Source organism: Poeciliopsis prolifica, unplaced genomic scaffold (assembly GCF_027474105.1).
Source record: "Poeciliopsis prolifica strain line A6 unplaced genomic scaffold, Auburn_PproV2 SCAFFOLD005, whole genome shotgun sequence".
Classification (NCBI taxonomy): Eukaryota; Metazoa; Chordata; class Actinopteri; order Cyprinodontiformes; family Poeciliidae; genus Poeciliopsis; species Poeciliopsis prolifica.
Window position 1 is genome coordinate 5,746,553 of NW_026562380.1, and position 25,966 is coordinate 5,772,518.

The 25,966-nt window shown below is 37.4% G+C and overlaps 1 protein-coding gene across 4 annotated transcripts in view; it reads right to left on the reverse strand.

Moving 5' to 3' along the window:
* Positions 1 to 961: 961 nt before the first annotated feature.
* The window catches only part of pde10a (phosphodiesterase 10A), an 80,502-nt gene continuing 55,497 nt past the window's right edge, over positions 962 to 25,966 (reverse strand). For 2 of the 4 annotated variants that reach the window (XM_055029585.1, XM_055029587.1), the window contains exons 3-22: positions 21,003 to 21,031; positions 19,453 to 19,573; positions 18,043 to 18,092; positions 17,811 to 17,951; positions 16,427 to 16,582; positions 15,378 to 15,428; positions 14,823 to 14,881; positions 14,200 to 14,251; positions 13,746 to 13,888; positions 12,869 to 12,961; positions 12,506 to 12,692; positions 11,163 to 11,305; positions 9,774 to 9,857; positions 9,542 to 9,692; positions 9,282 to 9,437; positions 8,004 to 8,176; positions 7,804 to 7,915; positions 7,510 to 7,590; positions 5,777 to 5,865; positions 962 to 4,292 (exon numbers count right to left, since the gene is read on the reverse strand). In XM_055029585.1, the coding sequence (XP_054885560.1) occupies positions 4,193 to 4,292; positions 5,777 to 5,865; positions 7,510 to 7,590; positions 7,804 to 7,915; positions 8,004 to 8,176; positions 9,282 to 9,437; positions 9,542 to 9,692; positions 9,774 to 9,857; positions 11,163 to 11,305; positions 12,506 to 12,692; positions 12,869 to 12,961; positions 13,746 to 13,888; positions 14,200 to 14,251; positions 14,823 to 14,881; positions 15,378 to 15,428; positions 16,427 to 16,582; positions 17,811 to 17,951; positions 18,043 to 18,092; positions 19,453 to 19,573; positions 21,003 to 21,031 (2,171 nt within the window). In that variant the 3' untranslated portion in view covers positions 962 to 4,192. Of the gene's footprint in view, positions 4,293 to 5,776; positions 5,866 to 7,509; positions 7,591 to 7,803; positions 7,916 to 8,003; positions 8,177 to 9,281; positions 9,438 to 9,541; positions 9,693 to 9,773; positions 9,858 to 11,162; positions 11,306 to 12,505; positions 12,693 to 12,868; positions 12,962 to 13,745; positions 13,889 to 14,199; positions 14,252 to 14,822; positions 14,882 to 15,377; positions 15,429 to 16,426; positions 16,583 to 17,810; positions 17,952 to 18,042; positions 18,093 to 19,452; positions 19,577 to 21,002; positions 21,032 to 25,966 lie in introns of all 4 variants that reach the window. The other 2 variants (XM_055029584.1, XM_055029586.1) reach the window with 1 other exon arrangement.

Sequence of the window (25,966 nt, forward strand, 5' to 3'; positions counted from 1 at the left end):
AACATATCATTTTGAATTGTATTTTTGGATTTAGTAATAGTTGATTTGACACAGAGTATTGATACTAAACTATGAGGTCTAATTTGAAACAAAATGTAAAAAAAAAAAAAAATCTATTAGACAAACTAAAATGCTGACCTAAGAAACTTGTCGAGTCTGCAGTTGATCAAGTTTAGCTTAAATCACCCTTTAGGACTTGATGTTGTCTGTTATTCAAGAAAGCATTAAGACAAGCAATGAAATTAGCTCATTTGGTCTAAAGCAAAAAAAAGGAATGGCATAAGATACAACCATAAAGAGGTGCATAAAACATTACCTTCAGGACTAGAACCCTCCTTCCAACCCGAACTACAACCCTAATTACTCCTTCATCCAACCATACTTCCAACCCTCCTTCATACTTAATCCAACCCTAATGCACTCTTTCCAAATCCTTCTTAGAATCCTCCTTATAACCCTTCATACAAGTCTATTTATAATCCTAATTCAGAACTTCTTTCCAACAAAAAGCATTCCTACAACTTAATGCAACTGCCACTATGTCTCAGTTAGGGGTTGATATCTTCATTGCTATGTTCAGTGATGATCTGAGTATCTTCTTTTACATATTTGCAAAACTCCCAACATGTCTTCACACAAGATTTTATGTGGCTTTCCTTTCACCGCTGTTTTAAGGACCAGATTTATAGAAATTAAGACAGTCATGTTTTTATAAGTTTGCAGTTGTGCCTCATGCTTTCCTATTTTCAGATGCTGCTTTTATTGATTAGAAAAGCCTTAAATTGTACTGAAAAAGATGACATACAACAAAGCATTGGACTTCTTGAAAATAATGTAAATTCATCCAGTCACAGCAAAGAGAATACAATGAACAGCCAAGATTAAATAGTCCTACACATTCTCTTAATTCACTACTCAGTTATTAAATAAACTGTGCAGTGAGAAGAACATAAAGTAAAAAAAGAAAAAGATCTGCAACAGAGAGATGTTTCTTTTCAAAGATGTATTTAATAAAAGTCATTTGGGCTACGGCTCTTACATTTACAGTTGAGACATTCCTCAGTTATTCTGGGTAACAGTAACATGTCTAGACTGTTTAATTTATCTTAATGTTTACTTTGTACAAAACAAAAAAAGGCAAACATTATTCTTCTTTGTATAAAAAATATAAGTTAATTTAAATTTAAATCTAATTAAGAAAATAACAATAGTCATATAATAATAATAATAATAATAATAAGGATGATGATAAAGATCATAAGCTAAACATAGTGCAGACAATGGGATATAACTGGTGCTGAAAAGGAGGAGGGGACAGTGCAGTGACTTTATAATGTTGTCTGGTGGAGTTAGAGTGATTAAAGTAGGAAAGTGTTCACACACACACACACACACCCCCCCCCCACACACACACACACACACACTCATGCAAACCTAGTAAGAAAGTGCACTACTGCAGTTCCATTTAGCACCATCAGAGCTTACATCTCTTCCTAGATTGTACACACTACTCACCTATTTCGGCAAATGAAAAGTCAGTATATTTATATATATATATAATTTTATATATATATATATATAAAACTTCAGGTAAGGTGCATGCTAATTGTTGCTCTTGGTTGAAGCTTACTGGAAGCAACTCTGAAAAGTAAGACAGTAAGATGGATCAGGTGGAGGAAACTGATGGTGTATACGAACCCGCACAGCGACACCCAGAATCTGCAACCAATGAGGACATTCTCCAAAATGATACATTCACCACTCTCACGGGGGCTGCAGAACCAGTCAAACAACAACAAAACAAACACGCAAACAAACAAACAAACAAAAAAAAAACAACATGAAAGAGTTGAGCAGACACTTGAGTCGGAAAAATGAATGAGGACAAAACAGTTTGTCTCTTGGAAGATCTTGGAAACTTATTTAAGAGTCCAAACGTATCTTCTAGTTTGATTTAGGAAAATTTGTTATTTCTTTCTACAGCCTGTGTGTCACACAGTGGCAAAAAATTCAAACAACACTCATGAGTTACAATCCCAGAGACATGATCTAACTTTGATGAAATCATAGGAAGCCTTTAATGTTGTTTGTGATTGTTTGGTGTTATTCCTGAATGTCCATTTAAAATAATAGAAAGATTGTTTATGTGCTTTTTGAGGTGAAATACAGTTGTGTTCAAAATAAGAGCCGTACATTATCCCTTAATGAGATCTCTCCTTGTTTCTGGTATAAATTATATTTCTACATGGCAAAAATCGCAGTAGTGGATGTAGGAAAGCAACAATGTCAACAGACAAGCATTGTGTTTGATGGCATGTTCAAAATAAAATGAGTGTAAAAAACTGTACTCATTCAAAAACTTCCAAAAATTAAGAATGACATAGTTTGATGAAAAAGTCAACAGAAGAGAAAACAGAAACGCATAGAATCTGATGAGCTGTTTGGATTGGCTCTTCTCTCTTGCAGGTAAAAAGGTAATTTGCAGGTAATTTCTGGTAAGCTTCATAGCATAGAACTGGCAAATATTAGCAATTGGGTAAAAATTAAAAAGGGATTCCACGCCTCCAGACAACTTTTACCAGGCTACCAATCTGCATATTAAAAACATTTAAATCTTTTGCAAAGACGACATTCGATCTCTATTTGATTTAGAATCTCTTTGACACAAATGACAGAATTTCATATTTTTTACAATTAGTTTGCGATTTAAATAAATCCAGGAGGTAAAAAGTTAATAAGACAACAACTCCAGAAACAACTCTAACTGGGCAGCATTTGGATTTCTAATCAACAGTCCAAAATCCAGGAACTTCATCTCATGGAAAACTTATTGAGTGACATCAAATGTGCAAAACTGAGGAATGTGGCCTGATTGAAGTACTTGTTCACAGGTAGTAGAAGTGGGTCGGCTCCATGCAACATATGTAGATGTGAAGGAGTTCTCAGAAACAATGGAAGCGCAGCTAAATATCTAAAAAACCTAAACCTTTAAGCGTTCAATCTTGAAAAGAATAATAGAGAAAAAAATTTGTTTTAAAGGTTCTTCTTTCTGTCTTTTTCCACAGAATGACTCTAAATTTGGTAAGTTTTTCTGCATGTTTTAATTCTAAATTAAACACACCATGTTCCCAATGAATTTGCTTGTATGGAGGGGAAAAAAAGCTACAAGAAAAATTTAGAGCGTCAGTCACTTTTTTTTTTTAACTCACTGCTTTTAGTTTGAACACAAGTGTAATTTATGATGCGGTAAAGGAGAAGGGAGTACAAATTACTGATTATGCAGTCCTGGCTTAAAATAAACGAGCAGGGTTTGGATCCTGGTGATCAGAGGGATGTTGGTGCAGCTGATTCCTAAATGCTGAGGGGTGAGGAGCTGCAGGGGCCACCTCACACATTAAACAATGTGACTCTCTCATGACTGTTCACCAACGTCAACATCACAGTTCATCCATGTTTCTAGGGGATTTCTGCAATCTCCACGTAGAACAGGCTGTGTTTATTCAAGTACTGCAAAGGATATTTGCTAAAAAAAGAAAAAAAAGTAATAGCAAACACATTCTAATGTCCGCCTTTTCAATAAGGTGTCGCTACACCAGACATCTGCTCTACACATTCCTTCTGTCTCTGGGAATAACTTGCTGAAGTAGTGCGCGTGCAATAAACTCAACACAGAAGGCAAACAGTACCATCTCAAAGGAGCCTGAACTGAAAAGCAAAATTCACATATCCTAGCCTGTTGAAGGTCTAGAGTAAGGCCTCTTCAAATACAAGACCATAACAGGAACAGTTCAAATTAAGGAAAATGACAAGAAAAAGCCCCCAAAAATAATAATTACAACAATAACAAAAACCAAAAATAAAATACAGGAAAGGACTCAAAGGCCGTTCTATCAAATAGAATTTCCCAAGCTGAGAAGACGCAGGGTGATGGACTGAGATCCCTCCCTGACCGATGTTTGCCAGTCTCTGGGATCGGTGAAACCGTCAGTGTGGACACCTCCGTCACCCGATGAGGTAACTGTGTGCTTTTCAAAAGTCAAGCCGCTTGCAGCGCGTCAAACTCCTGCAGACGCAGGCTGTGGTTCCTCCCTGCCTCCTCCACCTCGTCCCCACTCTTCCTCGTGAAATGTCCAGGACCGTGGCAGGATTCAATTCGTGTGTTTCTTTGTTGGGTCAGAGACCCCTTTGGTAGTCAGTTATCCACCTTGACAGGGCCTGATTCACTGGGCCGGCTGGGCACAACATCCTCCACCTCCCCACGAACTATCTGCTCCCAATGACTTAGGTTCTCCCTGGAAACAAAAACAGTCCAGAGCAAAGAAAACACATTTTAGTCTGCTGTAGAAAACATTACACTGCATTTCAATGTATTTTATCTGGATTTTTATGACAGAAACTAGCATATAATTGCAAGAGGATGCAATTTCCCCTTGTGATCAATAAAGTATTTTTGGATTTGAATTCAAATAACATTTGGAAAGTGTGGGATGCATTTCTCATTGCCCCCTTTTACTCTGATACCCCTAAACAACCACAAACCTACAGCCAGAAAATGGTTTAGATCAAAGCATATTCATGCTACAATGGCCCAGTCCAAGTCCAGACTGAAATCCAACTGGATTTTGTTTGTGAAAGTAAAAAATGAATGCGCTCCCTCATCCAATCTGACTGAGCTTCAGTTATTTAGCTAAGAAGGATTTCAGTCTCTAGATAGGAAAAGCTGCAGAAGACATAAACCAATAGAGTGGCAGCTGCTCTACAAAATTAATACTTTAATATTAATATTTTAATAAAAAAAAGAAAATTAGTAAAAAATGTCTTCTTTTCCATCCACTTCACCAAATTATGTTTATAGTTAGTGTATCACATAAAAATCAAATAAAATACATTAAACCTAGTGGTTGTAAATTGAAAAGTTGTAAAAAAGTTTTAAGTATATGAATATTTAACTCAAATTAAAACCTATTAACAAAGCATGCACTAGCATGACGCAAAATAATCTTAAGCCTTTCCTGAACTTCTTCAAATGGCATTAGCACCATTAGCACCACTGTAACTCATTAATCATGCCAACTAGCGGATCCCTAATGAAGACGACCCTCCATTAATCCATCCTGATGGATGCGTGGAAGATGCATCATGGCCATCCGCTGCCATCCTCCTCAACCAGCCGGCCTGATGCAGTCTGCACTTCTTTGGCAGATACCAGCATGAGCTGCAGGGCTCCGTGGGGTCTAGGCCCGCTGCCCACCCAGAGCCTGGTGCTGACGTACAGCCGGGGCTTAAACATTTCACTGCTCACTTTGTTTGCATTCCCCACAGATCAAGGACACATTTTAAAACAGCAGCAGAAGGGCGAGCGAGCGTGCAACTCAACCCTGTTTGAAAAGCAGTAATAACAGCCGTAAATACATTCTTTAGGCGCTTATTGAACTTGAAGAGGAGAGCTGTAACAGACAAACCAGTGCATCACGGTGGGAGGAATGACCGACCGTTTACAACAACAACATTTACATTGTTTTTACTTATGGGTATTTAAAAAAGTTGAAGCATTATGTTGAGATAAAGCAGCTGGCAGACTTCGAGTGTTCAGAATGTGGATTTTTATAGTGCTCATACTCCTTAACAGCTTTAATCTAATGTGATGGATCCTCTACTATCTCTCAGAAAGACAATATTGTTTAATGAAAGGTCTTGACTGCTGCTTTTTGAAATTCTTTCTCTCCTAAATATAGCTCATTCCAATAGCTAACAAAAAAACAAAAGAAAAACTTACTTGCAGGCATTTAGGAGTGGACTAGATGGAGGAAAAAGCTCTGAAAGTGTTGTGTAGCATGGAATTGCCACACTGTTGTAGAATCCCACCTTCAAAACGAAAGAAAAAAGAAAAAAGCAACTTATGTGTTGCTTTTCTACAACAAGCTTCAGGAACAGTTTGATGACTTCATGCGAAGCAACAAGTTACTCTGTCATCTCTGCATTGTTGAACCCATTTATAATGAAGAAAAGAGAAACTGCATCCATGGCTAAATCTGAAAACTTAATATGCTGTAATCAATTTGCGTTTTCATTTGAACAAATACTTCTTTTACTGTAAAGTCAAAGACAAATACATGTGGATTTGTTTTAGTACAGACAAACTCCTCTTTCACTAAAAACGTATGTTTATTTTTTGATTGTAAATGTTTACTTCTTACTGGTTCAGTTTAATTTTGAACACGTAGAAAGATTCAATTATTTGACTCTAAATTAAGTTGATCATTAATATGAATATAGCAGATCTAAATGTGCCTATTTAGTGTGGAAATGAGGAAAATTAATCTTTTCATGGGTTCAATTCTGACCACTAGATGGCAACAAAGTGCTTCTGGTATTCTAATAAGTACGTGTTGAATATGTTTCAATAGGCATTAGGGGGAACAATAAGCCTCCATGCTTCATTATGGTTTTTACAATGGAGTATCAGAGCATTAGTAATAAAAAATAAAATGACAAGAATAATGTCATAATAATACGAGAATAAGGTTGTAAGAATATAAAGATAAAAGTCAGAATATTTTGAGAATAAAGTCAGAATATTGCAACTCTATTGTCATAATACCATGACTTTATTGAAGCAATTTTATTTTTATTTTGCTAGTGTAAGCTTAATACACGGTTGTATGTTTTAGCTGAACAATTACAATTGTATAGGTGTTAAGAAAGTTAAAATAAAAATAAAACAGTACCTATATTTCTTAAAGAGGAGTTGGGATATAAAACTAGGGCCTTGACAGGTCATACACTTGATACAATTGCACCACAAAATATCTGAGTGATGCATCAGTCAAGTTGTGTAAATAGAGTGAAGAGTAAAATTATGTTCTGACTAGAACTACTGTAAACAACTTGCGTGAACATTTTGTGGATTACTTTAATAATCCTGTAAAGGTTCACAGGATTACGCTCTGATTTAACTTCAGTTCAAAATTAATTGAGCAAGCCAAGAGAGGGGGTTCTTCAAAAATTTATTTTTGCCTATTATGGTGAGTGACAGTACACATAATGCCACCATTCATCAGAAAGACTTGTAAAGAATCTGCCCTTTGTGTTATTAGTGACAACAGCTATTACTGTTCTGAAATGTCTCAGGCTGGGAAGTTTTGTCCATAAATATTCTGTTTAAAGGTTTTAAAGTTCTATTTATTTTTCAAATTGTCCCTTTAATGCCAACAAAAACCCAAATTCAAATATGGTCTGCAACTATTTTCTTAAAATAGTATGTTAATCCTGTTCCGCCTCTGCCATTTGTGCTTTCCTCTCTCCACAGTCTTATGTTTACAGACTAAGTTCCCACCAGAGCATGTATGTCTCTTCTCTGTGTGTGTGTGCGTGTGTGTGTGTGTGTGTGTGTGTGTGTGTGTGTGTGTGTGTGTGTGTGTGTGTGTGTGTGTGTGTGTGTGTGTGTGTGTGTGTGTGTGTGTGTGTGTGTGTTGCACACAGCCCACATATATTCTGTGTTGGTCTTACTTGGCCCTGGGGAACCTCATCCTTCTTGTCTCTGTCCATCATAGGGATCGGCTGAATTCCGATCTTCTTCATTTCATCCCCCTGCAGAGGAACAAAACAACAAGATACCTTTTATTTTGTGCATAGTGCGGTAAACCTCCTGACCACCTGACAGTTCTATTTTGGGTGATTGGGGTTGTAGGACATGCAAAGTTGCAGCACTATTTACAAGCGAGAATAGAGGCCTGACTGTTAAAACTGGAGGCATGATCGTGACACTGAAACGTTTGGAGCTCAAACAGTATCCCACTGTACCTCAGCCCAGAACTCAGCATAGATGTCGTTAGCTGTGAGTCGTGTGACTTGCCACCGCTTGGTAACAGAACACAGGTCACATGCTGTCATCATCAGACCAATCACACGGTCCCTGGAGGGGAGCAGAGCCTTGTTATATCCATGCAGAAGGAAACGTAAGTGGCTTTTAAGGACACTTTCTCTGCGATTGGCGTCCTGACCTGTGCGAATGGTTGTTCAGGTCCAAGCCGCCGGTGGTCAGGAGCTCCGTCAGCTGCTGGTGGTTGTTGAAGTAGAGGGCGAGGTCGGTGGCGATGATGGCCTTCCGGATGATCTCCAGCACCTGCTCGTACTCGCTGGAATTCAGGTTGGAGAAAATATTGTGCCCTTCCAGCTATGAAAAACAAAGAGATCAATAAAAAAGCAAAAGCTCCACTTATGAGGCGTTCAGCTCAGCTACACTGCAACAAGTTTTAATCACAGGTTCATCTAAGCCGCAAACAGCAGATCATTGAGCATTCAAAATGAAGATCTTCGTAGCGGACTGTTAATCATCTTTTTATGAAATCAAAAACAAAAATCAATGACAAGAGAAACTTGGGAGAAATGTCAAATTGATAATTGGTATGATCAAAGAGTTGACTGGACCCTTCAAAAGTGATTCAATGAAAGAAAATCGGTGCAAGGTCAAAGGTTATAGATGCAAAGGTAAAATGACCTTTGCTCTTTTTACCTCAGTAACGGTGCCGCCCCCAGTAATGATGTGCAAGAAGTTGAAATGTTCCCGTTAAAATTTTGATGCTTATTTCTGAGCTCTTGTTTTTCTTCCTCTCGCTCTTTTCTTCTTAAGACTTTTATATAAAAAGACATAAAATCCTTTTTTCCCTGACTTTTTGACAAGATGTGATTATCCCAATGTGACAAAAATAATTCTAGATTTATAACATCTCAAATTAGCTTTCTGCATGGTTAGCATTACAAAAATAATGCTGTGTTTGATGTTTGTGTATGTTCCCCTGAAGAGAGTGGATCCTTACCTTAACTTTGTAACTCAGATTTCCAAAAAGCTGTCAACATTTTGAAATCAAACATGTTCCAAAACAGACAGATTAAAAGCTCAAAAGGAAAAAAAAAACAGCAACTTTGATGTACTGTGGTCTGCCACTATTTTCTTCTTACATAATTTGAACCAGGTGAAGCAACAATGCGTTTTGGCTTGAAAATATTTACAGACACAGAAGGTTTGTTTTCATCTTGGATGCAAATGTACAGTGTATATACATATATGTAAAGTTTTGACTTAATTACTGCTGTTTTGAGTCTGCATACTCCAGTTAGTGATTAACCAATTACTAAATTAATTGACAATTATTTCATAATCAATTCATCTCAGTTAATCTAATTAATTGTTTCAGCCAAAATAATTTCATGCAAATTCTGATTATAATAAACTGAGATCTTATTTACAGTGCATCGAGTGTATCGTAATGGAGCTCTACCTGCAGGATGGAGACAGTCTGGGAGAAGTGGTGCTGCTCCATGGTGGAGGTGGAGTACAGAGCAGCCAGTGGATGGTCAAACTTCTGCAGGTATGTGTTGCTGTAACCTCGGTGGTCCAGATCGTGACACAGACAGGCTACCAACAAACCCTTCTTCTGCAAAAGAAGGAGGCTCATTGGCAAGAAACGAAAGCGGCTAAATTTGAGAATTAATCTTAATTATTGGCGCTTTTCTTAAATAAGTCAAGCGTGACACAAACCTCCAGCTCGGTGAAGATCCCGGTGGTTTTCTGCAGGATGGCAAACATGCAGTGTGCCACTGTGACCGCGTGCTTCCAGTTGTGGTAGGGCACACGGCGGTAGTTTTTCCGTACTGACATGGTGAATCTGCAGAGCTTCTCCAGCTCAAAGCTGAACACATGAAGAAAAGAAAAAAAGAAAAGATTACAGAGAGAATTAGAGACTAACAACGTCCTGCTTCTGTGGCATTACCTGGACTTTCCACAGGAGCTGTGAACCATGTAGATGAAGACGGCCGGCCAAATCTCCTCATAGGGACTGATGTCAAACTGGAACCTGGAGGAAGATGTAACATGATCAGCATGTAAACTCTCATAATTTTGTTCACAAATATCTGGCTTACACACAGAATCAGGATTTCATCCAGTGGCTTGCAAAATATTTATTTTTCACACTTTCCCATTTCAACTACAAACTTTGATGTACGCTACTGGGGATTCAGATGACAGTAGCCAAAAAGTATGAAGCAGAAGTAATAAAAATCTGAAAAGTGTAGCACGCAGTTCTCCTCAGCCCCCCTTACTCTGATACACCGGAAATAAAATACAGTGCAATTCTGCTGTTCAAACGGTTACTTGAAAATGTGAAGAGCCTAAAACGATATTTCTTTGTTTTCTACTTGGTCGTCCATCTAAACTAGGACTCTGCGACATTCAACTCTGAAACTGCAGGTGACTCTTTCAAAGATGGTTCCTCATAACTTTCATTAAAAATTAAATACATAAAAATGAGTATTGATCTAATAGAAAATGCATGTTTTGACACTTTTCCTCATTTGCATTGGAGAATGACACTGTAAAATACCATCAATATTTTTTAGAACCATTTTCTTGTACTTAGGTTCAAAATTACATGCTTCCTTTTGTGCATTTTGTTTTTACAAAAAAATTTTCTGTATAATATATCAATCTTCTTATCTTTCTTTTGAAGCATAAAAATAGAAATAAAGTTGTTGTCCTTTAAAAATAATACATTTCCTACAGTAGACAGTTTTTAAAATTATGTTATCTTTTTTTTCCCAAAAACATTTGTGGCTCTCATTGAGTTTTAATTAGGCAGATTAATTGGTACAAAGGTTGAAAAGTGCTGATCCAAACTGACTGGATAAAGAAGACTATTAATCAAAGAAAGACTGAACAGGCCTTCTGGAGAACCTGCAGGGAATCCTGCTATAATGTGAAATATGGTGGTGGCAGCATCTTGCTAAGAGGGTGTTTTCTTAAAGCAGAGACAGTGAAGCTGGTCAGATAGAAATAAATGGAGGGCAACACTAGAAGAAAACCTCAATAAAATGGTTAACAATCTGGCAAGACTTGAACATTTCCGTTCACATTCAATCTGACCAAACTTGAGCTGTTTGCAAATATTTCCATTTCTCGATGTGCAAAGCTGCTAATGCAAGCCGCCCTTTTCAGATATTTATCAGTAAAAATATTTGAAATCCTTTCCCTTCCATTTCACAATAACTCTCTACTTGATTTTGCATCCCATAAGCTCCAAATAAAACACAGCAAAAAGTGTGGCTCCAACGTAAAAACACTCGGTAAGGTTTGAAGGGTGTAAATACTTTTATTCACTAACGTTTCAATTTCTTTGTAAATGGGTTCAGGAAGGTTGAGTTGGCTGAGGGTCTTCCACTCCTCTGACGTGCAGATGCTGTGATAGGACAGCTTTTCCATCGTCACTCTGTAGATGCATTCAGAGTGCCGGATCCTGTGGTACATCTGCAAAGAGACAGCGGCGAGACCGCAGAGCGGGAATCGCTCTTTAAAATGTCAACACACACGCTGAATACTTGAGAGCAGTAAATGACACAGAAACCCTGAGCATGATGTGAAACTCTTCATGCGTCACTGCTGTAATTTCACTAAAAGAGGGCTTTTTCCCCGGCCTCCCTCCACATCTGGTTTGTGTCCCTGTCCCTCATGCAGACAAAAAGCGGTGGAAGCGGCCAGGTACAGGCGCCCGGGACGCGCGTAAATCATCGCGAATCAGGAGCCGGCCAAAGTTACGTTTCCTAGAGACGTGGGGCATAAATCACAGCCAAACATAAATCCTGTCACTGGACGGATGCGAGAGAGCGCTCGTCTTAAAATATTAACATCCCGCATCAATTTTAAAACTGACTTTGTGACGCCGTTCCCTGCGTAAGCATGTCACATGGAGCTGACAGTGACTCAGGTCCCGCGGTGAGCGCACGATTTGACAGAGAGACCACACAATGCAAGAGCTCGGAGCTTAACTATTCATGAAAGCGATAATCGTCAGTTTTTATTCATATTTTGAGGTAACGGACACTACAAATAGAAACTGCAGTCTTGATGTGGAGGGAAATTACAATTACACAGTAGCACATAAGCTGCAACAGACATGAAGAGTGGAGAACGCTGAGGGTCAGCTGAAAATAACCACCGATCTGGACTGTCAGATTATTGTACTGTTTATTATGTATTGTGAAAAATTTCTTAGCACGATAAGAATTTTCTTTTATCATCGTCACGATAAATTTCAATCAATGATGTTAAAGAAAAAACAAAACTAGCAGTATTATCAGAAACTATTTACTATTTTCCCCACTATTGCTAAACAAATGGTGGGCAATCAGTAAATTTAAAAATATGATTAAATAAAGTTGCTGTATGCAGTTCAGTGATATAAATCTCTCTTTTTAAATATGTGGCATCTTGAAGCCTGTTTCAAATGGCAATATTTTTCAAGAGCAATATTTGTGTTTGCTGTTCCATGCATTTACACTCATACCATCACCTACAAAAAGAAGTCTAGTTGTTTTTTTTCACCATATTTTTTTATTGTTTTAACAATAGCACCACAAAATATTGCCATAAAACTTTAAGTTTCCCACCCCTTTTAAGAGATTTTTAGGTATTCCATCAAAAACATTTAAGCTTGTGTGGGATACTCACATTTGCACAGTGTAAGGCCAGAGCACAAAAGACAGCAAACATCTTAAAGTTGTTCTCATCGGTTTTAGTGAAGGCACTTCCGCTTAGCTTGTTCACCATCTGCACCACACCGATAACAGTCCCCCTGCTCACAATGGGCATGCACAGGATGTTCCGCGTGGTGTAGCCAGTTTTGAGGTCTACCTCTCTGTCAGAGAGCACATGCACAGAGAGAAGGCATCAGTTTGACCTTGAACTTCATGTTGCTTACAGGTCTAGACAAGTGGGTTTTGTTTATGACTCTAACACATTCTAACTAGTTCGAATACAATAATAACTTAATGATATTTAAACAATGAGACGATAAAGAGAGCAGTGATTTACCGGTTGAACCGTGGGTCTGCATAGGCATCTGGGATATTTAAGACTTCCCCTGTCCGAGCTACTTGGCCAGCTATTCCTTTGTCTATGGAAAACCTGCAGGGACACAAGATAGGAGAGAGGAAGCATTTATTGGATAAACATAATGTTAAAGAGCTATATATGAACTAATCTGATGATATTCTACAGTAAAGTTAGGTATTATCTGAATGCTGTTCCTTGAAGTATTGAAATATTCAATATATTTCAAATAGATTTTATGTGACATAGCAACACAAATATACTGGATAAATGTAAAGAGGAAAAATAATTCATCTTTTATTTATTTATTTATTTATTGCACAGTGAAGGGTAGATTTAATATTAAAATTTTGACTAGACCATTCACAAAAATACTTGTGATGTTTCAAAATCACAAGATTTTGGTTGTGATGTTAATATTTTTACAACACTGCAAAAAGAATGTTTTTGGCCTAGTTTCTAGTGTAAATATCTTACCACACTTGATATAGATATAGGAGTTGTTTTAAGTCAATAATTAATTTATCAATAATTCCTGATGGAAAAAAATACTATCTATAAGAGAAATAATCTGCCAGCGGAACAAGTGGAACTTTTTATAACTTATAATATGAGAAAAATGCTTAGTAAGATTTTATGTTTTTGCAGTGTGTTGGTCAATAACACAATCACCCCACAAACACATTAATCTTTGTGGTTGTGATGTTAATATTTATGAAGTGACTTTTTTCTCACTTGCTTTTACCATAATATATTAGTGACTTAAGTACAGGAATCTTGCAACATAATATCTAAAACATAAAAATACAAATCTGAAAACCACTTCAGAGTTAAAGTATAGAATGAAAAGGTTATAAACCTTATTTCTTTTGTTTTCCTAAACACAGGTTTGCCTTCCTTCTCCTCCCCGATGTCGAACAGGTCAGAGTACAGTTCTTTGTTGCTGTGATCTACCTGGAAGAGCGCACATCTGTCTGCATTCACCAGGTTTTTTGCATATATCTGTAAAGCAAAAGAAGGGGCACATCATTTGATAGATGGTTAAACCAACAACGAATCACCAGTTCAGTTTTAGTGACTAATGTACTAATGGTTTAATCTTTGTTGGCAGAAATTAAACAAACTGGTTATTCAAAATTGATCATTTTACACTTTCAATCTGATGGCACCCAGCTAGCAATTTTAGCCAGATGAGGCGTTAGAGGAAGGACTCCCCTAAAAATAATCATATTTTATTGGTTATAAATATTTTTACAGTCAATTTTCCTAATATAGCTGTAAAGAAAAACTGATAAAGCATAAATCAGACTCACCATAATATGTTCAAGTAGAGAATCTATTGCCACAATGTTATCAAAGTATGTTCTGTGAAAAAAGAAAACAACACATTGAGATGTTTTAACAAACAGAAAGCTCTGCAGACTTTCACACTAAAGTTGTAAACGCTACAATCCTCCTTAAGCTATTCCACATTTCTTGTGTTGTAGCCACAAATTTCAGAGCTTTTTATTAGGATTTTATGTGGTATGTTAGTACAAAAAACAAATGCACACTAGCCAGATTTTCTTATTTTAAGCAAAGACAAAATTATTTTTTGCCATCATGGTTGGCTTTGTGTTGGCCTGTCACATAAAAATCCACCAAATATACACATCATGGTCAAGTTTGTGGCTGTAATGTAAAAAAAAAACGTGGAAAAGTTTCAGGAGTATTAATATGTTTGCAGTGCATTATAAGCTTGTTAAAATATAATTATTACTCCTAATGCATGAACACAATGTTTATTTAGGACTTGTGTTGTCGTGAATGCAGTTAAATTGCTGCCACACTTAAAAGAATTTCCAAAGTTTAGGATCATGGTATAAAAACAAATTTCACAGCTTTTCAGCAGCTTTCATTGAGAGTTACAAAAAGGAGATCTCAGTGCAGCTCTTACTTTGACACATCTAGTAGGAAGTCATTAAGCTCAGTCTGTTTGGCAAGGCCTCTGCACATCTAATAAAGAAAAATAGGTCAGGATGAGACACACAATTGTATGAAGAACTTTTTCTTTTCTTTTCTCCAAACACATCCAGCATGTTCTGTAAGCGAAGCGGCTCACTGTCTACAAACAGGCTCGCGGGCCGTTTACTCGTGTCTGTAACAACGGAGAGTGCCAGCGGCAAGCAGCGCTCCGGCGCTAACCGAGGCTCAGAGGTCCACTGTGGCCAGAGCTGCAGTGGGACACCGCTCCTCTGGGGTACTATGTTATCTTTTTCATAAAACATAATGACGTCTCAGGGGAGGCATTTGTTGAACGCATGGTCTTGTTGATTGGACTGGGCATACTGACAACCCGGTTCCTGTACACAGTGGATTTCCCCAGTGCAGAACCAGAACAAACAATGTCATCCAAAAGCATAATAAATGGTAGGGTACACCTTGTTGCTAGAGGCTCAGGAGGAGAAGTGCAGCTCAAATTCAGATCAGGTTTGTATGCAGGCATGCCTACCTGTACTTGATGAATGGCAACAGATGCCCAAGCTAAATTTGCTGTTGCAACCTGCAAAAAAAGAGGTAAACTTAGTTTTAAAGTTCTGGAGACAGTAAATTAATACATTCAAACCACCTAGACACATTTTGACATTTTAAAAACAGTCACAGTCAAGCTAGTTCTCACAAATTCAGTGCAGCTATGCATACTCAGCTAAAATCCTACAGAAAAGCATCACATGCTTGCTGTTCTGGTTTCTGCTTACAGAGCTTTAATGTTTCGAAGATTTATTTGGAAAAACAAACAAACTGCATGCAACCTTTGCAGCTGCAAAGGTAGTGGAAAAAGGTACTCCCATCAGGATGTGGTGTAAATGAGACTCTGCTTCAATGTGAGAGTCATAAAACCAACCTGATGAAGTCAAATCAAACACAAGGGTGTTAATCTATCTTGCCTGGGTATGAGATTTGTATCCATGTCAACATATATGATGTAAAAAATAATAATTTTCAACTAATTACAAACAAACTAAAACTTTGTTGGAATTTTTATACTTATTGTCCTGCATATTAAGGGTTTGTAGCAACAAGACCTCTTTTGTCCTAGTTAAAAAATCAAGTGACATAACAAAAGAGAAAAAGAAAAATGCAAATTACATCTGATTTTAATCAGTAATACGTTCTGTCAAAAATTATTTTCAGTAGCTATTTGCCTCTAATGTGATTGCTGCACATGGTGTTACAAAAATGCACACAGTTCATATTTTCCAATGATAAAAACATTTTTACTTATTCAAAATCTTAAAACTATCACCAGTAGCTTGGATATTAAAAGTTACAGCTGCTGTCATTCAGTGAAACGCAATACAGCAGTGAAATTACCTAAAACAGTTACAAATATTTGCAATAGAAGTCTAGTGAAATCTGTCAGTATTTAAAGCAGCGCAGCGACTTTACGTTGCTTTCAGCTTCAGCCCTTTTCTACAAGGATCTTGAGCACATTTCAAGTCATCCTGCTTGAGCCTTATTTAAAACGTTGCAGGTGTCCTTGTTCTGATTTAGGCTGACCTCTTGGTGTCTTAGGTTGAAAGGCTCCCTGCCCCAGTGCCGATGCAGCTCCAGGATGGCGATGAGGTCCCCAATGGCAGTGAGGACGGGGAGACACAGGACAGAGTGAACATGGATCCCTGAGTCCTGCCCTGTGCCGTCCGGAAATCGCTCGTCCTGCAATTACAGAGACACCCGTCCAAACTTCTACCCAAAGAAACTGCATGTGTTTTACAACAGTGTATCATAAGAAAGCCTACAGCCATGCACAAAAATGTGACTTGCATTGTACATTCAACTGTTTGGGTTATTTGATTGACTTGTTTAGTGAGATTTGTTTAGACTGGAGGATTTTCCGTCACAGAAGGTCTCTGTTGATATTTTCTTCTGGAATCTGTTTTAGAAATTTTCCTGTTCAGTTCCTGAAAGTCCCTGGTTTGTCAAATTCTGTTCTCTAATCAAAACAGGCAAATTAGCCTGGAAGTCGCAATGAAAGGAAATATAGACATCATGTTTTCAGCTTATAGTGCAAAAATATTCATAATCTATAAAACATTTTTTTTTTACAAATTTTGTCATTTTGAGGAAGAAGAAAATTAATTCATGCATTTGTATTCAGTCCCTCAGCAGCTTGGAAATGGACAAATGTACCCCTCTGCAAAGCACTATTTTTAAATCTTGTCATTGATTCTCAGATGGATATGGGACTGAATTTGATGTAAACCATGCCTCCAACAGGTTTTCTTCTAGGATTTTCCTGTTTTTTAGTCACGTCCAACTGCCTCTCTACTCTGACCAGTTTCTCTGCACCTGCTAAAGCAAATTAACCCCCACCATGATGCTGCCACTACCATCTTTCACAGTGGAGACTGCATTTTCAGGGTGATGTGCATTGTTGGTTTTGTCAAACAGTTAAAATTTTGATGTCATCTGATATCCAGAACGACACGGTTTGTTGCAAACTGTAAATGGGACTTTGATGGTTTTCTCTCAACAACAAACATCTTGCCACTCAGATTTATGGAGTGCATGACTAATGGTAATCATATTCAAAGATTCCTATAATTGATCTATTAATGTCTGCAGCTTATTTGTTTCTTCTCTGATTAAATATCTTGAAGAAGTTTCAAACTCTTAGTGCTCACTTCTGTGCTTCATGGTCTTTATGGTGCATTTGAAAAAAAAAAAAACTTTAAAATTTTGACCCACTTCACAATTTTGCACTACTTTATTTTGGTCTGTGACATAAAATCTCTGCAAAGTATATGGAAGTCTTTTCTTATAATGTGACAAAATACATTAAACATATTTGTAAGGTTCTGCAAACAGTTCAGCGACCAAACCATCAATACGGTCAAATTCTGATTGGTGTGACCTCATTCTGGTTTGAAGAGAGCCGTCGTACCCCTATGATGTCCTCCACTAGCAGTGTTTTGCGAGTCTTGGCAACGTAAGCGGCAATGGTTGTCCCGTATGAGATGGGGCCAGACGGGACGAGGCTTGGACGGCCATCCTTGGCCCCCCTTGGAGCGTATAAACATAAACTCTGTAAAAGAAAAAGGAAAAGTGACAACAGATGATGAGAAACACACAGAGAAAGAAAAGGTAACTTTAATGAATAAATTCAATCAACTCACATTGTTGCATTCTCCCAAGAAATAAAGTGCAAAACTATCAGCTTTTGTTGCTGCAGAGAGAAGACATACATGTGCTTAGATGCAGCTTACTTCAGCAGTTTGCATTCTCAGACATTTTCTCCCATCGATTAAAGACAGGCGTAGACAAAAAGCATAACAAGGAGGCAGCCGCAATCGAATCGTCTAACAATGGCCGGCATAGCAACAAGTGTACTCTGACCGAGGCTTTCACTGCCTTCCAGTTCATCTCATTCCCAGTCCTCCTCTCCAGTCCCATTTCACACTCGGATATAGGTCATGTTATCATACAATGTGACATCAGAGAGGCGGCTGAAGCACACAATACTCAGATTATCAGGAAGTTAATGAGTGATTTGCTTCGGGTGAACTAGCATATTTAGTTCACTCGGAAATATTTAATCACTATTGTATGTATGTTTCTCTCTATTGGGAATAAAGTGGTTTACCCTGCACATATCTCAGCCACTGACCAAGCTATTTTTGTCTTTTTCCACATATACTTTAGGTTTTCAATCATCTAGTTAACAACACAGTTATGATCTGGCACAGCAAATAGAACAGTGAATCTGTCAAAGTTTCTTTAGACAGACATGTGACTCTTGTTCACCTCACATAATAGATGTTATCTGAAGTCTTCACTGAGTGTGACTTTAATCTTAAAAAGCATATTTCATCATATCTTACACAACGCAGACATTACCTGCATTTTTGCCTTTGAGTAAGAATGCAGGTCATCTCTGCAGTAGAAACTACTCGAATGCTGCCTGAATTTTTGTTTTTTTATCTGAACTTTTGTCAGAAGTGGTTACTGTGTCAAATTGAAGGCAGACTGAACTTGTCATAGAAAGTCTTTAAATCTCTTTTGAGGTCTCATTGCTACTGCTCCCAGATATCATTTCTCTTCCTCCGTCTCACTGAACAAGTCGACGTATAAATCTTTGCCTTTTTAGTTTACTTTCCAGCTGGAACTTGCCGATCACTATTGTCATCTTGGGTGGCCATCATGTTTATGCACTGATGCCCAGACTTCATGTTCCATATATAATGCTGGTTTCTTTCCTTAAAGCTAAATATTTATTGACTCTGGAGGAGGAAATAAATGGAAGCATCATGTTTTACAAGTCTGAACGCAACTAAAAAGGAAAAGATGTTAAGAAAAATATGAAATATGGACTTTAATGGCTTCTTCAGAGTTATTTTTAAATCATAAAAATCCCCCTCTGGTATTCTTAGTGTTTGACCCCAAGTTCATTGAGAGATGTTTATCCAGGAATTTGTCATAAACATGCTGATTATTTTCCGTCAGAAAAAAAACATCTGGCTATTCTCTGTGACATTTTGTTGTAGCATTTGTGTAATAAGGTTCAGTATGTATTGATATGCTTTTACCTGTTTTGATTATGTTGGACAACTCATAGAGCAGAAGTTTGTTGTCTCCTCCAGTGTCCAGCCGCTGCTCCATGAAGCTGTTCAGTTCATACACCACACCCTGCATGTTTGTGTCCTGGTACTGCTGGACACCACAAAAAAACATTAGAAAAATGGAAACAACTTGCACTTTGTGGCACATATTGATTTATACACTTCATAGAAAAGGAAGATACCTTTTTTTAAATTGAGAGACAGAACATTATCTTTTTGCCATTGACCAAAATATTCTCCTCCACGACTCGATGACATTCCCTCTCAGTGCTGCGTTTTAGCTTAGAGCTCCCCAGTGGCTCCAAAGAAGGTCATAACAACCACAGTTCTGACTGGAGTCCCAACAAGCCCTGCTGCAGAGCGTCAGCTTTAAAATCGTAACTGTGCAAAAAGACAAACCTCCAGCCCTTTTTACGAGGCCAAAGAGATGTCTATTTCTGCGCCTGCAGAGAGGGTGAGGACAGGACAGCAGGGAGAGTGGTGCACTAGAAAGCGTCCCCAGCGGGACGCTTTCTGCCCTCCCACATCCTGTTTGTGCAGACGTATGGATGACGCACTAAGGGGTTGAGGGGACCTCATTTATTTTCCTGTGTCATAAGTTTATTCTACAGAGGTGGACGGCTCAGATCCCCGGATGTAACCGGGAAAAGGTGCGAGTTTAGGTGTGACACGGGGGAGAGTCTTTTTTCCCAATTTTTTAATGCAAATTAGTTATAACAAAAATGCACACTAGAGTCTTCAGCATTAAAAATGCTTAATAGTTAGCATCATACAGTAAATCGGTGCCATTCTGTAGATAACAGAAGAAAGCACTGGACTGACTGCAAAACTGTTTGGGCAACTGTCCGTTTGTTTGAAAATGTTTCATTTAAATTAGCATTTAAACTCCTTTACTCTTTTACCTCTCACTAAAACATAGCAAATAATATAAAAATCTGTCTGTTCTTTAAAGGTCTCAGCAGTTTGTTAGAAAACATTAGCAAACAGCAACGTGATAGATTAGCAAACACCTGACAGGACAGAGAGATACTTATTAATCAAAATTAGAATCAGCTTTATTGACCATGATTGTGTTCAAAAACAAAGAATTTGATGTTGGTTTGAAGTGCTCACTGCGTACAGACACTAAGTATAAATGGATAATCTTTAGAGGAATAAAATAAAGGATAAAAAGAACAGTATGTACGGCCATTTGTTTTATATATGAAGAAAAGAGAAAGTGGAATATGCTCATTTTGTTTCACAGCAGAGTAGCTGACTGCTCAGGCTATAAGGTGTTCATTGTGTTCATTAGAGAGGGAGCCTGGGGGAACGAACTGTCTCTGTGGGGTCTGGGTTTTGCAAATAGCACTCTGTAGAACCAACCTGAAGATAAAAGTTTAACAGTTTGTGTCCAGCATGTGTGGGGTCTACAGAGAAGTTAGCTGCCCTTTTCTGAATATACTCCCACACAAGTACTAGATGAAATCACTTAATTTAATAAGTAAATTAGGTTTAGGTGTAACACAAAAACTTACCCTGCTGACTTCTTTAGTCGATGTGCCATCTGTAAAAACAAAACAAAAAAAAATTGTAACAAGCTGAGTGTTTCAATATGTTACTTAATCATGTGATTTATTCATCTTTTAACTTTTTGACTGATGTAATTTATGTAGAAATCAACCAAAATAAAACATACCAACAGTTATTTGACTGTAATTTGCTGTCTCACATATATTTTCTGCAAATTTTCAAACTATTGGCAATGTTTCCAAAAAACAGCAGCAACCAAAAAACAATCAACAAATATTGTTTTTTTAAATAAATAACTTTATTAAAAGCTTTTGAGCATTCTGTTTCTTAACCACTCTTCAAAATGGGAGAGACAACAGACAATATTGTAGCCATTTTAATGAATGGCTACAAAAGTTTCGGCCTTTTTGCACATTCTTGCCAGCAGTGCCTATAACCATGCAGGGTGGTGTACTAAAGTGAATTTTTGTCATTTAATCTAAGACTAACTCAAATTTCCAAGATGTTTGAACCAAACCTTCCAAACAGCTCACACCATTTTGCAGAATGTAGTCATTTAAATCTCTAATATTAGCCACCTGTGTTGCTAAACACAATAATCACCTTAAACTACCAAAACATTTTGTTTTAGATGTTAGAAATTTGCTCTTGATTAGAAGTTCCTCTGAGCAGCTGTTAGCTTGACTACTCTATGAAATCGTTTTCTCTTATTTTCTAGGCAGGGATCGCTCCAACTGTTGTACTTAATAGAAAACCCATTACAGCTCAATGCTCAAAACAAGCATCCTTCAACAGAATTATTAACCTATGCCATTCAGGTCTTATCTCATGTACAATTGTTTATCATAGCTGCCAGTTTCTTATAGTTTCATCGAATAATCCTAATAAATGTTTATCCTAACCAAAATTCTATCAGTTCAAGCTGTTTCCTGAATTAAAATCTGAACATTCATGTGCCTTGACTATTTGAAATCTGGGTGTGTGCTTTTCTGCAAATTAGCACAATGATAGATTGCAGTGAGCTGACAGCACAAGCTGCAAATAAGCAAAAGCATATGTGGTCCTCCCAACAGTAGTTGAAGGGAAACATTTTGAGCAAAACAAAAAAGTGTGGGGTTGCAATACGACAAAAAATATATCCAACCAGATTTTGTCACATATTTTATGAACTGTGTAACTACACAAATGAAGTGTGTCATCTTGTGTCTCTGTCAACAGAGTTAAAGCTATGACTTCATCAGTTTAATTCACTGTATGAAGGTGATTTTATAAAATTTGAGAATGTTTCACAGTCGCAATCATTTTTAAAACAATTATTAAAACAATTAGTTTTGGGGTCAATTTTTTCATTTTCAAACATTTCAATATATGCTACAGAAAAAAAAATTGAAAACAGCTCTAAAACACTTTCTGAACAACTTATGAAGGAACGAATCTGAAGTAAGAGAAAATACAAACTGTAAAACCTTCTGACTTCGAGTGAAATTTATTCTTGTGATTTCCAGCTGTTGAAATTGGATGAAAATACTTTCAGTGACAATAACAAAAGTTTCAGCCATTCCTAAAAGTTTCTGACATGGAGTCTTGGACAGCTACGTGGGATGAAAATCAAACATACGGCTCCAGGGGCTCTTCATCAAATCAGGGTCAACGGCACACCAGTAACTATTGAGGCCCCTTTGATCATATTTCATTTGAAAAATATTATGCACAAAGGTTTACACGTTTTAGAAATACAAGCTAAAGTTCTGACCAGAGTTGGTGAAACAAATCCCTATGAAGATGTGAAGAGGGCTTTTACAGCCAGCCAAATTGTTTGTTGTTTTAAACATTCCTCCAGTATGCTACGAGTTTCCTAACTTAGCCATGAGACTTATTTTAGAGTGAACCCCTGGCCAGGCGTGACGTCAATCAGAGGACTGAAAGCAGCACTTGAAAAAGACTTTGAATCCCTTTATAAAGGGGAGCGTTTCTTTTAGACACGACCTTTTCTGACTTCTACAAGTCTAGATATTTCACACACAGATGCCTTTGAAGACTAAATCTGACCAAACTAGTGACTGGAGAGAGACTGGAAGCTGTTAAATTACAACAAAAACTAAACTGTGTTAGTAAACTGATGCATGCTGTGTACATAATAAACATATACAAAGATTGAAATTATTTATATATATATATTATATCTGAATATATATACACAAGTGTTATTAACGGCAGCCGAGAGCAGTACTTGTTCTTGCATGAATGTCATCCATCTTGAAAGCTTCACTCTTTATACAACTAAAGGCACAATTTAGACAACTGAGCTAAAACAAAAATATCACAGGATAATTTTGTATTCGCAAAAATATTCTGATGCAGAGAATATGCCGTGTATCAGATGACACAGGGTACATCGTCACCCTGTGTCAGAGAAAATGTATCGTTAATTGAAACTTTTACACTCAAATCTTGTTTCTGTTAGTGTGTTCTAACATCATTCCATGCTAGAAAATAAATATTGAAATGCATCATTAAAAGATCCAGAGTAGTTTGATATTTATGATAATAATCCCTTGTGAATTTCGAGTAGATTCTGAATTAAAACTTGTTTCAGGAGCATCACATTTAAAAAGCTAAGGGGTTCTTGCTTAGTATACATATACAAAATCCTCTTCTCCCTTGAAACCTCAGAGCTATAAAACCTCATGGCCTTTAAATTTGAGCTGTTATGCAGAAGCAGGTGCCTGCTTGGACAACTTCCAAAAGTTTTCTTAAGGTTTGCATGCAGAGCCATGCCCATTTTTCAGTGGCTACAGTATCAGCATGGTTTTCCAATCAATGTTTTTCCTAGAAATCAGTAAGGTTTCAGAGTGTGTTGTTGGTTTTGTTTGGTGTGGGTCAAATGGTCTACATACCTTATCCCACTTAGATGAATGTGGGAGAAAACAACAATTTGCTCAACTTATTCAGCAAGAACAACATCTCTGTTTCATCAGATATGTTGGTGAATTAGTCCCAACAGGGCCGCTATTCCTCAGGGAGCGTGCCTCAGGTGAATAATGTGCAGGTCATCATTTGAAGCATTCAGCAATGCTATAGTGGCCTACTACCATCCCATATTTGTATGGTGCCGTTGCTTTCAGTAAATACAAAAAGAAAGCACAGACACTTATATCCTGGCATCACAGTCGGCAGTGAACACCAAATAGGACTGTGTAGCAACTCTCCACACATGTGGGATTTGCACTTCTTCTAACTTTATGGCACTGTTGAAACTTCTCGTGAACTGGAATTACTTTTGTTCAAAGATTTATATGTGTTGTGTCACACTGGTTTCAAATTTATTACACAGTTTGGAGGTCGCCTTTGACATTTAACAAAAAGAGCTGTTCAATTCAAATAACTTATTCAATAGTTCCTTTAAAACTGCCATTTTATGCACAATTAAATAACTATCTAACCTTCAATTGTTATAAAATGTTGTGGCCTATGTAGCAAGCACTTTGAAATTGAAATCTGTCTCTTTAAGACAGATTTCAATTTCAATCTGCTATTTCTGACACTACACCTTCAGCGTGTCATCACAACAATTCTTCTCCTTTTGTCATTAACTACCATTGTTAAGAGCATTGGCATGAGAAGTAGTATATGTTGACACCAGATGTTTGCTAATTGGTCATGCAGCTAGTCTGGAGGAGATTCGAGGATTTCTCAAAAATGCATTAAATAATCAAAGCAACATTCCAGGTATGTTTTAGACGAGGGAATAAAATAATGTAAACGTCAAAACACTCAATTCTACACAACACTGCCACCCTTTTAGAGGAATAAGAAAAGCTTCGATATGTTGCACAAAATAATATTTACTTTATCTGTTTTTAGGGCAAATACCTCACACTGATGTCACATGTCAGCTGAAGGATAAAAGCACACATCTGATGCATCAGCTCAGTTAATGATCTATAATGCGACGTTATAACACATGACCTATAGACACACACAGAGGATATGAACAGCTCCATGCATGTCTTTAATGTTTCACAGGAAAACGAGCCTCTCAGTCAGCTGGGTCTAATGTGCACAGCGCTTAATGGGAGCTTTATTGATCCGCCGCCACAGATCCACAGCGTCCCACAGGACGGTTAACCAGGAGTGACTCAGCGGTCAGCACCTCGTGGTTGACCTGGTGGTTGCTATGCTGCCATAGCCAAAGCCGACGCCTTTGTTTTATGTAACGTTAGACACCAATATGGCTATTATACAATTATTAATGCTTTCAATCATGATACTGAGCTAAAAGCCTGAAAATATTTTTTAATTGGGACAGTGTTTAATTGACATTATTGCATGGCTTCTGTTAAACATCTTGCAACAACTGTACAGCCGGTGAATAATTAAAGGATGTTTAGGGCAAACAAGCAGAAAATAATTGACTAGGTCACTAAATTTCCACAGAAAGCAAGTGATTTGAGCTCTTGAAGCTCCATCCTCCTGATGGAAAGCCCTGTAGGTGAGCCAGGTCTCTTATCACAGCCCTGAGATGAGAGCTTCTGGTACACAAAACCAGCTTTGTGTGCTTCTGATGAGCCTCTAAATACAACTCAGGAAACAGCATCAGCTGCTAAAAAGCTCAGCCAGGCTTTTTCCCTCTGGTATTGAAACAAAAAAAGCCCAAGCCCAGTGATTCACTTATCCTCAGAGTTTTCCATTACCCATCCTTAACAGCCAGTTAACCATTTGTTACTTTAGAAAATTATAACAAAAATCCAAACCTTAAAATCAATTTAATTATGTTTAACTGAAGCGCTAATAAAAGTAACCAGTATTTATGCTTTATATAAACATGAAAATAGTTTGAAAACAAAAATAAATGATACTTTATAAATGTTTTAGAGACTCTGCTGTCATAAAGTATTGCAATTTCAAATGTAAGCTTTTCATAGTTCACAATCAAAATGCAAAAACAATAAAAATACAATTTTGAAAT